General features: G+C 35.4%; 1 protein-coding gene across 1 annotated transcript in view; it reads right to left on the bottom strand.

Moving 5' to 3' along the window:
- Nucleotides 1–13,390, bottom strand: part of STK31 (serine/threonine kinase 31) — an 88,258-nt gene that overhangs the window by 60,716 nt on the left and 14,152 nt on the right. The window contains 4 exon segments of the mRNA XM_044246233.1: nucleotides 2,955–3,129; nucleotides 4,055–4,413; nucleotides 10,704–10,862; nucleotides 12,344–12,418. Coding sequence (XP_044102168.1) covers nucleotides 2,955–3,129; nucleotides 4,055–4,413; nucleotides 10,704–10,862; nucleotides 12,344–12,418 — 768 coding nt within the window.

Here is a 13,390-nt window from a genome sequence, read left to right as displayed (position 1 = left end):
ATATATACTAAAACACAAAAAAAAAAACACACTTGGAAGAGACAAATCAAGAATCAGACTCAGACATGGCATGGATAGATGCTCAAACTGTCAGACCAGAAATTTTAAACATGACATGATTAATATGCTAAGGGCTCTAGTACGTAAGTAAGTAGACAGCATGCAAGAACAGACGGACAATGAGAGATCAAAAACACTAGAGCAGAGATGAACACGTTTGATGCACTTATCAGTAGATGGGATATGGCTGAGGAAAGAATCTCTAATCCAAGTTACATGAATGTATATACCCACAAAAAGACCCATACAAAAATATTCACAATGGCTTTACTCATAACAACTAAAAACCAGAAACAAACGCCCTAAATACAAACTGTGGTATACTGCTACAATGGACTACTACTCAGTAATAAAAATGAACAAACTTATAATATACACAACATAAATAAATGTCTCAACAATTATGTTCAGTGAATGAAGCCAGACACAAAAGAACACGAATCAGAGGATTCCTTTTACGAAATACAGGACCAGGAAAACTAAACTATGGTGATAGAAATCAGAATAGTGGTTGCCTTGAGTGGGAGGAAAAGTGGTTAGATTGTCGGGAGGCAACAAGGAACTTTCTGAAGTGGAAATGAGCGTTTTATATCTTGAGTAGGTAAAGTAGATGGCCTGTGATCCATTTATACTCTTCATGGAAGAGGACAGGGGAATACCCCCAGAGAAAAAAATAAAAGGCAGGTGACTAATCTCCTTATGAACTAGACCTCTAAAGAAACAGATTGTATTCTAAGAAGAGACCTTCTCTGAAATGCCCATCCTTAGGAGGATGTCCCCAAATAAAAGGTTAGTTATGGGGCGCCTGGGTAGCTCAGTCAGTTAAATAACCAGACTCTTGATTTTGGCTCAGGACATGATCTCAGAGTTGTGAGAATGGGCTCGGTGCTCAGCAGGGAGTCTTCTTGGATTCTCCCCTCTCCCTCTGCTTCTCACCTCTCCCCCAGCCTAGAGCACGGTCTCCCTCTCTCTCTAAAATAAATAAATAAATCTTTAAAAATACAAACAAGAGGTTATAATGGACAGTACCCAGATTTATAGATTTATGAGGCAGAGCTCCCTGGAGAATGCCACCTATGGATTTAAAGGCTGAAAATCGAGTTCAATTATCAATGATCAATGATTTAATCAATCTGACCTAATAAAGTTTCATTTAAAACAAAACATAACACAACAAAACAAAACCCTCCAAATAAGTAGGTTTTAGGGAGCTTCCAGATTGGTGAACAAATCCATGTACTGGTAGAGTGGTAGGCGAAGATAACCCCAGTTCCCCTACTCCACCTTTCACTCCCATCATAACTTCCTCTATGTATCTCTTCCTTTTATTTTGTTGTTCCTGCATTATATCCTTTATAATAAAATTGTAATCATAAGTATAGCACTTTCCTGAGTTCTTGAGTTGTTTTAGTGGATTACTGAACAAGGTAGTAGGGATCATAGGAGCTCTCAAATTTACAGGCAGAAGTGTAGGTAGCCTGGGAACCTGATGGTGGCTGGAATATGAACTGGAAGAAGTCTTATGGGACTGAGTCCTTAACTTGTGGGGTCTGTGCCAACTCCTGGTATTTAGTATCACAAATGAATTGTGGGACATCCAGTTGGTGATGGTGCACTGGAGAACAGTGTTAGGGTGGCACATTTAGGGTAAGAAAAAACTCACAGATTTGAAAAATAGACAATATTCTTGGGGGGGGGGGGGTAAATGCCCTGAATCCAAGCAACCTTGAGAGCTAACTACCATAAAAGGAAATATATGCAGATAAAGGAGCCTCTTAAGCAATACAAGGATGCAGATTAAGCAATTTAAGAGATTTATCATCCAAAATGCAATGCACAAGCCTAAACTAGGATCCCAACTGGAAGAAGCTAAGGGGCAATCATAGAACAATCCAGGAAATCTGAACGCTGGACATTAAAAGATATTAAGGAATCACTGTTAATTTTTAAATATGAATAATATTACAGTTGTCTTTTTCAAAGTTATATTCTAGTAGAGGCAGACACTAACTAAAACATATACAGTAGAGTATTATCAATGGGATTTGTTTTAAAATAACTCTGGGGCACCAGGGTGGCTTAACTGGTTAAGAGTGTGCCTTCAGCTCAGATCATGATCCTAGGGTCCTGGAATTAAGCTCTGCATCAGGCTCTCTACTCAGTGGGGATTCTGCTTCTCCCACCCATCTGCCCCTGCTCATATGCACACACGCGCACACGTGCGCTCTCTCTCACTCTCTCTCTCTCAAACAAATAAATAAATAAATCCCTTAAAATAAAATAAAATAACTCAGGAGGTATAGTTTTTTTGTTTTGCTTTTTTTTTTTCTAAAGACTGCCCTTGTGTCTAGTAATTGTAAAAACCGGGTGATGAATACACTAGGTTAATTATTCAACTCTCTCTCCTTCTGCAATGTATGAAATTTCCCACAGTTAAAATAATTTAAAAGAGGGGCGCCTGTGTGGCTCAGTGGGTTAAGCCTCTGCCTTCGGCTCAGGTCATGATCTCAGGGTCCTGGGATCGAGCTCGGCATAGGGCTCTCTGCTCAGTGGGGAGCCTGCTTCCCCCTCTCTCTCTGCCTACTTGTGATCTCTCTCTGTCAAATAAACAAATAAAATCTTAAAAAAAAAAAAAAAAGCTTTTAAAAGAACATAAAAGGAAATGTAAATGAGAAATTATTAATCTTTCAAACATTCAAAGAAATCCAAAGATGATTAGTTTGGAGCATAAGAAAAAATTTCATCTGTAAACAAATAAAAAGGAGAAAAGAGGGAGGATGGGAGAAAAAGGGAAGAAAACAAAAAGTGCCAGCAAATTAAACAAAGAAGAGCAGAGGAGTATACAGATCACCCAGATGGTCACTCTTTACCTTATACCAGTGAACATACCATACCTGCAGCTCCTGGGCAGTCTGTTCTACTTTGGATTGTAGAGCTTTATAACTTTCAAGAAGAACCTCCTTCTCATTTTTAAGCCTTTCATTTTCTTCAATCAGTTTCTGGTCCTGCTTAATTTTTGCCAGGCTGACATTAGATCCTAAATTAAAGTCTCCAATAGTCAAATTTTCCCTATTAAAAACAAATTCACTTATTTTAAAAACCAAACTCTGTTAAGAGTGACAGAGATCATAAATCTAAACGAAATCATCTTGAGAATATATCTTAAGTTAATTTTGAAAACTAATTTAAAATCTTTATCTAGTTCAACATTTAAAAATATTTTAATGCAAACTAGTTTTCATAAAATTATACTTCAAAAACAATGCTGCCAACACTCAAATATATTCCAACTTATAGCAATATCAACTCCAGCAAATACAGTAAAAAAGATTATCAGTTTCTTCCAATTTCTCCTCCCCATGAACTCCACTCTATTTGACAAGTTTTGTTTCTACAATCCCAAAAAAGCTACATAACCCAAGACATGGCATCATGGCTTGGATCATGACACAGAAGTTTATAAATGGTTTGGTACTTAGAAACATTAAACATGGCTTTTTGCTTCAAACTTATAATTCAAGATTGTCTAAAAAGTGAATTCCCTTTATAATAATCAAGTTATAACAGGAAGTTATCACAGGAAGAACAAAGAGTTTCTCTTTTGTTAAAAAGGAAAGTTAATTCCCTATAACTTATTAAAATATTCTTAAAGCAATAAGAAAACTTCAAAGTTTATCTGAAATTCTGACTGTGCCTGGATAATTCAGATTTAGGAGTATATTTATATATTTGGTAAACATATTCAGAAGAATTAATATGAAGAGCTGGCATGTGAACTTTAAATAACAGGAATAATTTTTCTTTCAAAATGGCTATGAAAAATTCCTACAAAAGCTGAGAGGAATACACATTTAAGAAAAATAGAAATGAGTATCATCCCTCAAAATCCTGACATAGATGAGGATTCCAAAAACATAAAGCTTGACTTCTACTATGACAAGAGCTTTACCAAGAATTAGAAACTAGTTGACTGAAAACCCCACGACAGTCTTACTTTGGAAATGTAACATGATTTCCTGCATCATTTTCATTCTTCGAGTCAAGAGTCATCCTCCCACTTAAGCGCCCCTTTGGTCGGGTGAAGGCTGACTGGTTTGATCTATGGCCCCATGAGGGAATAGGGCTTTTGAGGTTCCTGAGGACAAGCTGACCATGATCTGATTTTTTTTCCTCACAGGTGTTACTGCTGGAAGTGAGTTTGCTTTTTTCTGCAAATCCTTTCTTAGCCACCTCCTCCCCTATATCCACACTGCCATACTCAGCCTGAGCAATAACTGTTCCATCTTGATAGGTTGCTTTAATTCTCATTTTTATCTCCTTTTCAAAAATCAAGCTCCCCAAAAAGGTTCTGCCCTAAGAAAGATGGGGGAGGAAAAAAGATGTAAACCAACTATGCCAACATGTCTTTCTTCACTTATTTTGTTTCTACCCAGTTTTTCAAATAATCATACTTCTTCATTCTGAAAACTCTTACCTTGTTATTGACTATAAGCAAATATACTTCTCCATGTGTATGAATATATTCTAATTACACATTTAGAGGAAAAATCTTCTTTTCCAGAAGTAGAGCTAATACCTGTATAGGCAGCCATATCCATAAATTTTAAAATGTGTACCAATTAAATACCCTAGAATAACTGTTTTAAACCAAGCAGAAAGTGTTGACCATTTTTGGTCCCAATGAAATGAAATTGTGTCCTAAGGAGTACAGCACATAGGAATTAATTCTGGTATCTAAAAAAAGCACTCAAATTCAACAAAACTTTACAAATAGCTTTATAGGAGCACTGGGGTGGCTCAGTTGGCTAAGCATCTGCCTTCAGCTCAGATCATGATCCCAGGTTCCTGGGATTAAGCCCCATGTCGGGCTCCCTGCTCAGCGGGGAGCCTGCTTCTCGGTCTCCTGCTTGTGCTTGTTCTGTGTGTGTGTGTGTGTGTGTGTGTGTGTGTGTATCAAATACATAAATAAAATCTTTTAAAAATAAATAAATAAAAATAGTTTTACAGGCAGAATTAGGTACCCTGGTTAGGGGCACCTGGCTGGCTCTTGATCTCAAGAGTTTTGGGTTTGAGCCCATGCTAGGGGCTTAAAAACAAAATCTTTAAAAAAAAAAAAAAAAAGAGTTAGGTACTCTGGTTTTATAGTAAGAAAGGATTAGAAGAGAAAAAAACATAGCATATGGCAGGAAACAAAACATATGGCAGGAAACCATACCAATGATAATCCAGGTACTAAGAGCATAAAGACCAAACTGGGGGTGCCTCGGTGGTTCAGTCAGTTAAGTGTCCACCTTTGGCTCAGGTCATGATCCCAGCATCCTGGGATCCAGCCCCATGAGCCCCACAGCAGTCTCCCTACTTAGCCTACTTCTCCCTCTCCCTCTGCCCCTTCCTACCCATGCTTAAGTTCTCTCTGTCTCTCAAATAAATATATTTTTTAAAGAGACCAAACTAAAAATTAGCAAATACATAAGCTGACCACATTTAAATAAAAAAGAGGAGGAAGAAAGGGAAGAGGGAAAAAAGAGGATAAAGAAAAAAATTTCAAGGTCCAAAGAAGAGGAGGAGGAAGAACAGACAGAAAAAAAAAAAATTCAAGGTCCAAGAAACTAAATAACTTTGGTAAGGAGTAATTATATTCTCTTTTTTTAACTATACAGTATTATAAAGCGTAGAAATGAGACTTATGTAAAAGCTCTTAACTTTTTCTATGCCATGGGCTCCTTTAATCGGGCTGGTAAAACTTTTAGAATCCTTCTCAGAAAAATGTTTTTTAAATGCATAAAATAGGGGTGCCTGGGTGGCTCAGTCAGTTAAACATCTGCCTTCATTTAGCTCAGATCAAGATCTCAGGGTCCTGGAATGGAGCCCTGCATCAGCTCCTTGCTCAATGGGTAGCCTAGTTCTCCCTCTCCCTCTGCCCCTCCCCACCCCTTGCTTGTGTTCTAAGAAATGAACAAAAAACTTGAATAAATAAATGAAATGAAAAATACATAGAATTACAAAGAAAATTATTTCACTGTGATACATTTTAACCCCAAGTTAAGAACCCCTGGACCTAGAAGGGTACATCTGTAAGAGCAGAAGGCAAACTGTAAATGCTCATCATTAACCATTCAAAAATATATATATATATATTTTTTTAATCCACAAACCAAAATGACATAGTATTTTAAGTTTACAAAAACACGGGCTTTATAAATCTTTCAAGTCATAAAATTCTTAAACACACACATCTTAAACACATGAGAGGCTTGAATTTACCAAGAATACCAACATAGATAGTAAAGATGGTTCAGAAGGCATCACCAACAAATGAGATCAAGCAAGCAAAACTAACAAATTCAAAATATAATTCATAAAAATAGATCAGATTAAGATTTTGATCAATCAGAATCTGGTTTTGGGTTAACCTCTTTCAAACAAAAACCTTTGGTTTCAACTGATGTGACATTGTTGGGGTTTGGGAGCAAAACATCAAGAAAGAACTTTTGAGGTGTCTTCAGTGCAAAAAATGGTTTATTAAAGCACAGGGACAAGATCTGTGGGCAGAAAGAACTGCACTGGGGTCATGAGAAGTGGCCCATTTTATACTTTCAAATTGGGAGGGGGTCAGGGAAAGCTGCGTGTCTAAGGATTTGGAAGCAAAGTTTCCAGGACCTTGAGGGGCTAGCTGTTGTTAGGAAAAGGTTATTTGCTACTGTTTAGTAAAAACTTAGTCATGAGACCCTTCAGATGTCTATCAGTGTGCCATACTCTTAAAGGATGACTGCTAACATATATCTTGGGAAGAACAGGTGGGTAGAGATAAAGGCAGTTTCCAAAGGAATTTTTACATGTTAAAGGAGACTTGCAGGACTTTGGAGATCAGACTAATAACATGGAGGCAGCTGAGTTCCTAGAAGGACACTCTGCCTGTGTCAAGGACTTGTCAATGGCTGTAAATTTTAAAGAAATTTAATTTTTTTTCCTTTGCCTTTGTTCACACCATCACCTTTATGCTGAAAGTCTACCTAAAATCAAGTACAACTTCTACTCCTAACCAATGTTAATAGAAATAATAATGTCTGAAAATTATTGCTGGAATATATAAAATTATTAATATTTTGAGAAACTCTGTCTTTGGGCAACATATGAATTTGGTTTTTTTTTAAGATTTTATTTATTTATTTGACAGAGAGAAATCACAAGATGGAGAGGCAGGCAGAGAGAGAGAGAGGGAAGCAGGCTCCCTGCTGAGCAGAGAGCCCAATGCGGGACTCGATCCCAGGACCCTAAGATCATGACCTGAGCCGAAGGCAGCAGCTTAACCCACTGAGCCACCCAGGCACCCAATGGGCAACATATGGATTTAGATGGAAGTAATCTACTTTCTACAAGAGTTCTAATTACCTAAAGCTGAATGCACTAAAGGTATACTACTCCTTGCTTAAAATGTTATGCAAAAATCTAATATTTAAGACTCTTCCCTGAAGTCAAATTCCATTTAAGTTATGATTACCAATCACATTTAGTTGTTCAACAAAATTCTCCCTGAATTATACAGAATCAGAAAAACAAAATCCTAGGGCGCCTGGGTGGCTCAGTGGGTTAAGCCGCTGCCTTCGGCTCAGGTCATGATCTCAGGGTCCTGGGATCGAGTCCCGCATCGGGCTCTCTGCTCAGCAGGGAGCCTGCTTCCTCCTCTCTCTCTCTGCCTGCCTCTCTGCCTACTTGTGATCTCTCTCTGTCAAATAAATAAATAAAATCTTAAAAAAAAAAAAAAAAAGAAAAAGAAAAACAAAATCCTAAACTTGGAATAAAATCTAAGTTCTCTTAAATTCTAATTAACAAAAAGAATGACCAAGTACATGGGTTTTTTAATATTATACTTTACCATAAAAATATATATTCTAGGGGCGCCTGGGTGGCTCAGTGGGTTAAAACCTCTGCCTTCAGCTCAGGTAATAATCTCAGGGTCCTGGGATTGAACCCCACATCAGGCTCTCTGCTCAGCAGGGAGTCTGCTTCCTCCTTTCTCTTTGCCTGCCTCTCTACCTACTTGCAATCTCTGTCAAATAAATTAATAAAATCTTTAAAAATGTAAATATATAATATTCTATATATTCTTTTCTTAAATGTCAAATATTTAATTTTTATGTTGAGAAATGTATTATAGTTCTCATTAAATCTTGCATGCCGGAAAGACAGATCTATTTATTTTTAAAATGTAGGTATTTAAAAGGCTTAAATAAGATTTATCTTTAAAATAAATCTAATCAGTCTTAGAACACAGAGCCTTCAATGATTAAAAAATGATGATGCTGGGTGCCCGGGTGGCTCAGTGGGTTAAGCCTCTGCCTTCGGCTCAGGGCATGGTCCCAGGGTCCTTGGATCGAGCCCCGCATCCGGGATCTCTGCTCAGCGGGGAGCCTGCTTCCCCCTACCCCTCTGCCTGCTTCTGCGCCTATTTGTGATCTCTCTCTCTTTCTCTGTCAAATAAATAAAAATAAAATCTTTTTTTTTTTTAATGATGATGCCATTTTTCTAAGACATATCTCATTGTGTTTCCCAAACTGGTAAGCTTTATTCAAAACCAAGAAAGCATCACTTACTTGCTATTTTAGTCTACCTAATCTTATCTGGATATATTAGAAAACAGGCTAAAATGTCTTTAATCTGTTAAACCCAAATTCCAATCTCTAGTCTCATTCCCTGATTCTACATAAAATTTTTACAATAAGGAATGTGTTTGGGTCATAAATCTTCATGTGACCTTCAGCATTTGTAACCACTATTCAGAGTATCAATTTCAACTGTGCTATAACATGGGTATGAAAGTGTTGGTTTAAAATGTACTGAAGGTATTTTAGTGCCTAGGTCACCCTCTGAGAGGGTCTGTCTCTCGCTCTCTCTTTTAAGCTAAATCCCTACTATTCATTCATTTGTTCAAATGCTAGATAAACCGGATGCTCATTTAACACCTAACAGGCAAGATTGAGGAGATCCAGAATAGAAAAATGAGTAAAATATTGTCTCTACTAAAACAGTCTTATCTCTATAAGCTCACTATCTTGTGGGGGAGGGAAAAAAATGCAATTCTACATGCCTTATACACTGAATGACTGAAACAGCTACAGGGGAATGGATGGTGGGTATTAGCGAAGCCTTTATATAGGAAATTATATTTAAGCCTTGAGCTGAGAATTAATGGCTACATGGGCTTCCTAAGCAGAGACATTCAAGAGCAACTATTTTTTCCAGAAAATATTCAGTTTGCTAACAGTCTTTTTACTGAACTTAAGCATGCAAATACAAATAATACCACCTGTAAAGAATCTATGAAAATTTAAAAACATTCCCAATAACTAAAGTTTACTCAATTCCAAAACTAACTTTTAAAAATGATCTTTTATTCTTGATTCATACTCGTTTCAATCAACATAAATTTTATACCATCTTACCATGAGAAGAGCAACAGACTTGAGTTCCAGCCCTTACTCAGCAGTAATTACCTTTATTACTTTAAATAATTAGTCATCTAATTGTTCTAGACCCAATTTCTTTATTTATAAAAAAACAAGGTGAGAGCAGGGAAATTCTAAGGTCAGTAAATTTAACATTCTAGGGTTCTAGGCATACAAGAAATTTAAAACAATCCTCTACCTTGGTCAAAACATCTAGATTAATAAAAAACTTCAGATTTTAAAACAGAAATTTAGGGATATAATTTTACAATAATATCTATGCTTTACTCTATACTTATGAAGGTCTAAGTCCTAAGTACAGAAATGTTTCTTATAGGTAATTAAACTGCAGACAAAACTACACCGAACTTCCAAGATTCTCAAAACAAAACAAACAGAAAAGAGGCAAATAGGTTTCTGAATTTTACTATTCCACAGTTATTAAATCATTTTTTCACATAAGTCACTTGAGTTGCTAAATAAAAAAATACAAATCTGATAACTTATCAATAATATCTCAATAGCATTAACACCCACCAAAGGAACATCATTATTGCACGGGAGATTTAAAAGGAGGTAGAATTCCCATAAGACTACCCGTAAAATTATCAGATAGTGCAGAATTAGGTTACTAATCCAAAATTTAATAGAAAGGGATACAAACTCGAATCTAGATAATAGAACATCATTGAAAACTACGACACCAAACAGTTTGAACCCTTGCCAAAATGCTAAAAATCTGATAAATTCACAACTCCACTAATTTCAGTTTTGTGATATTTATGGCCAGGGCTAGATTAAAGATCACCATACTCTCTCAAAACCAAAAGATATCAATAATTATATTTATCATTTTTTCCACCGTAAGAGGCTCTTCTAAGATTTTATATAAGAAGAAATTAATTACACTTATTACACTTATTATGCAAATACATACACACATGCAACTCTGATCTAACATAATCTACAAATCACCCAGCAAAGATGAGCACAAATAATTGCTTTTGAATCATTATGTAACTCATATTTTTAAATTATTACATAATTACTTTTAATTATTCTACAATTCATATTTTTCACTAATTTATACAGGCTTTTATATTAAAGAAAATCAGCAGAATTTAAGTACATTTATATTTTGTTTCAAACACTGAGCTTCACTTCACTTTAACAAAAATATTTAAGTCTGTGACTTGCCTGATCAAACTGGGTAACTTCTTGGCCAGAAGGAATGTGTAGTCCCCAAAGTCTGTATTTTTTGGCAACACTAGAAAATTGCAGATCCAAAGGAATCTCAACTATATCAGATCGATTTAGAATTTCGGTATTTCCATAGTCAATGTACCTCACCAGACACTGGGAAAAAAATGAGACAAATACTAACACAGAATTTAGATTAAACATCTCCAAGGAAACCATCCATTTACTGCCTTCTGTTAATTACCGTAATTACCTCAGGGCATTTTACCTCAAATTGACAAAATGTATTTAGAAACAAGACCTCCAACAATATTCTCAAAATAAAGAAAATCCATGGTCCATGAGATCCCAATAATCACTGTTTGGTACTAGTTAACTAGTTACCAACAGTACTATTTCCAACAGTATCAAACATTTCTCATTATGGTTTGTTTGTTTGTTTTTCAAACAGCTGGTATTTAAATAAACAAAAATCTATGAAGCTAATGGCCTCTCCTACCTTGAATGTTAAAATCAATCAACATTCCTAAATTCAAATTGGAAACAGTAAAATATGAAAACAATGTCAAAATTATCAAACTTCCTTGGGTAAAATTAAACCCAACCCAAGTGTTAAACCTAGGAAATGAATCAAGGTTACACTCATCTTTAGCTATGTATCTATTTGGAAAGCAAAAAGAAAAGAAGATTATCCCAACATCAAAAGCCACCTTGCTCCTTAATTTAAAAAAGTTAAAGTCAAGGCAAAAGCAAACACAATGTATCATCTTCAGTTGTCAAATTGTGAGAAAAACGTCTAATTAAGAAGGGTCTATTTCACTAAGATAAACCATTATCTTGGACAGTAATAAATCATGGATTTTTTTTTAAAAAGTTATTCTGAGCGTTACTCGAATTACTTTATCTCACCATCTCCTTATTACCCTAAGAAAAATATCTTTAAAATATACACACATGAGAAAATATTTTAAGTCCTATAAAGCAGATACAGAACAAAACAGTAAAGGAAAGCCTACAGAGATGCTTTTACACAGCCTGCAATATGCAATTGTCATCAAGTATTCAGAATCTTATCTCCACAAATTCCATTAAAATCTCCCTCACGTTCTTAATGTAAAAACTCAAATAGCGAAACACAAAGAAAATTCATCACATTTAACCAAAGTATGAAAAGCAACAAGTCAATCTTCATTAACCATATGCAAACCAACTAAGCAAAAGATAGAAAGGACTTTTAAGGATAGATCAAATGTTCTCTTCCCACTCAATTTTAAAAGGATCAACTTTTAAAAGTTACTTAGCAAAAACCAACCATGATGATGAAGAACCACTGGTCAGCAAACATAATCTACAAATTATATCATCTACTCTTGGACAATCTGCGGTGATTATATGACAACTTAAATTCAGAAGATTATACCTGAATCTGACCTGGATTTTTTTAATTTATTCATTTTTTTTCTGTTCGCTAGGGGGAAAAACATGATTAATCAATTTATAAGTTCAATTGAACTAGATCTTATTACTACTATGTATAAGCAATGAAGAGCTAAATAAGCATCAATTCTTGGACCCAAAATAATTACTCAGGGCAAAAAAACAAAACAAAACAAAAAAAATTGAACACTTGTTCCTGCCTTTTCATCATTGATGATTTTCAGTACTTTGCATCTGTACCAACATTTATCTTCAGAAAATAATCCGCCATAAATCTATAAAGAGAAAAAGAAATATTAGTTAGCATTTTAATGATTCAAAGCACACTTAGATCAGAATAATGGTTATCATTTATTAAGCACTTATTATTTGACAATAAGCATTTTATATATAATAACTTATTTTATTATCACAACCATATGAGGCAGATACATTGTTTTCACCATTTATACACCCAAAGACATAAGCCAGTAAGCAACAGAACCAGGATACAAAGTCAGGCAATCTGACTTCAGAGTCCATAATGCAATTCTGCCTTCGCCCCCCCAACCAAAAAAAAAAAAAAAAGAGGAAAAGACATAAAAATAAAATTCAAAAAAAAAAGTATAAGCATCAAAGTCTTAAAATCATGCTGCTTTAATGTCTAAAAACATAAATAGTACAATTAGTTATTCTTAAAATATAAACATGCCAAGTACATGACACTTCAGTCTGATTCTCAACCATTCGTGATCCATGTGTCCTACCAGACAAGAAAGATTTTTATACTTTTTACTTTACATATAAAGGCTCTGTTATTAAATGGATAAAATTAAATTTGATAATATCCTTAATACTGAATTTTCATTTGTTTATATTTTAATTATGTTTAATTTTAAAAACAAAGGAAAATTGACATACTTTATGTCAATTTCTCAACCTCAGCACTATTGACATTTTGAGACAGGATAATTCTTTGGCAGGGAAATGGGGCGGAGGCTCTCTCTGTCCTGTGCACTATAAGATAATTAGCACCATCCCCCCAGGCCTCTACCTACAAGATGCCAATAACACCCCCTCCAGTTGTGGCAACGAAAAATGTCTCCAGACATTTCCAAATATCACCTGGGGGTGAGAATGGGGGATACAAAATCACCCTCGATTGATAACAACTTTAAATCATACATTCTCAATGGGGGAAATGTTATTCCCAAGGAATGAAAACTGGTTCAGGAGTGGAGTGTGTCTTCAATATTACAATGGTTTGT

The sequence above is a fragment of the Neovison vison genome, chromosome 4 (assembly GCF_020171115.1).
Source record: "Neovison vison isolate M4711 chromosome 4, ASM_NN_V1, whole genome shotgun sequence".
Taxonomy (NCBI): domain Eukaryota; kingdom Metazoa; phylum Chordata; class Mammalia; order Carnivora; family Mustelidae; genus Neogale; species Neogale vison.
This window is presented reverse-complemented; position numbering and strand designations above follow the sequence as displayed.